The sequence below is a fragment of the Cannabis sativa genome, chromosome X, assembly GCF_029168945.1.
Source record: "Cannabis sativa cultivar Pink pepper isolate KNU-18-1 chromosome X, ASM2916894v1, whole genome shotgun sequence".
Taxonomy (NCBI): Eukaryota; Viridiplantae; Streptophyta; class Magnoliopsida; order Rosales; family Cannabaceae; genus Cannabis; species Cannabis sativa.
The window spans coordinates 35,559,800-35,561,119 of record NC_083610.1 but is presented as its reverse complement, the minus strand read 5'-3'; the positions used below and the strand labels follow the sequence as shown (position 1 = coordinate 35,561,119).

Genomic DNA, 1,320 nt, shown 5'->3' with positions numbered 1-1,320 from the left:
TTTAATGTAGATGGCAGTCAAAAATGCTACAAATCTAAGTTAGTAGCAAAAATGATTCCATCAACAAGAAAGGTTTGATTATTCAGAAACTTTTGGCCCTGCTGTTAAACCTATCGCTATCAGAGGTTGTACTAACAGTTGCTGTCACAAAGAATTAGTTAATTAGACAACTTGATATTAACAACGCATTCTTAAATGGGGAGCTTCAAGAAGACATATACATGCACCAACCACAAGGTTTTATTGATTCCAACTATCCCACTTATGTCTGCAAGCTTACTAAGGCCATATATGGTCTTAAACAAGCTTCTCGAGCTTGGTTTGACAAGCTATCTTCTGTACCACTACACCATGGTTTTCACTTTTCCAAAGCAAATCAATCTTTTTTTATTAGAGTTACATCCACTAGTTGCATCTATATTTTAGTTTATGTAGATGATATCCTAGTTATGGGCAGAATAATGATTTGGTGGATCAACTAATCCAAGAAATAAGCAGCACTTTTGCATTTAAAGACCTTGGTTTAGTTGATTATTTTCTTGAAATTCAGGTCACTAGAAGTTCAGATGGAATTATGTTGTCCCAAACAAAGTATTTATAAGATCTTGTAACAAAAGTAGAAATGCAGAATGTTAACACTCAGAACACACCAATGAATAGTGGTCTCAAACTATCAAACTATGGTAGTGAACCAGTCAAGGATGCAACCTTGTACAGATCCATAGTAGGTGCTCTTCAACATGCTACAATAACCAGGCTTGAACTCTCTTTCTCTGTTAACAAGGTTTGTCGATATATGCAAACTCCACTGCAAGCATACTGGACGGCAATAAAAAGAATACTCATGTATAGTACTGGTACTTTGGACTATGGTCTACACTTAAAACTAGCACCTGATTACTCCTTAGAAGCCTTTTGTGGTGCTAATTGGGCTTCAAATCCAGATCACAGGAGATCCACCTCAGAGCACTGCATTTATTTTGGAGGCAATCTTGTGGCCTGGAAGTCTCAAAAATAGGTAATTATCAGCAGGTCTTCTACTGAAGCGGAATTTAGAAGTCTAGCTAATGTTGTGTCTAAAATATCATGGCTTCATTCTCTACTAGCATAAATTCAAATTCCCCAACCAGTTACTCCTTCCATTAGGTGTGACAACCAAAGCTCTGTTCTTCTTGTTGCCAATCCAATGCTACATGCTCGCACAAAGCACATTGAAATTGATTTGTATTTTGTTCGAGACAAGGTGTTACAACTTGCTGAGTGCCTCACCAAAAAAATTTCTAGCTCTTAATTTACTGATGTTTGAGACAAACTGTGTGT

At 36.9% G+C, this 1,320-nt stretch overlaps 1 protein-coding gene across 1 annotated transcript; it reads left to right on the top strand.

Annotated features, from left to right (window-relative positions):
- The first annotated feature begins 622 nt into the window (after positions 1 to 622).
- LOC115720337 (uncharacterized mitochondrial protein AtMg00810-like) lies at positions 623 to 1,018 on the top strand. Its single transcript, XM_030649491.1, has one exon. The coding sequence runs from the start codon at positions 623 to 625 to the stop codon at positions 1,016 to 1,018; it is 396 nt and encodes a 131-aa protein (XP_030505351.1).
- The last annotated feature ends 302 nt before the right edge of the window (positions 1,019 to 1,320 follow it).

Excerpts from the sequence above, each read along its gene's own strand:
- LOC115720337 (XM_030649491.1), top strand. The coding sequence starts at position 623 with ATGCAGAATGTTAACACTCAGAACACACCAATGAATAGTGGTCTCAAA.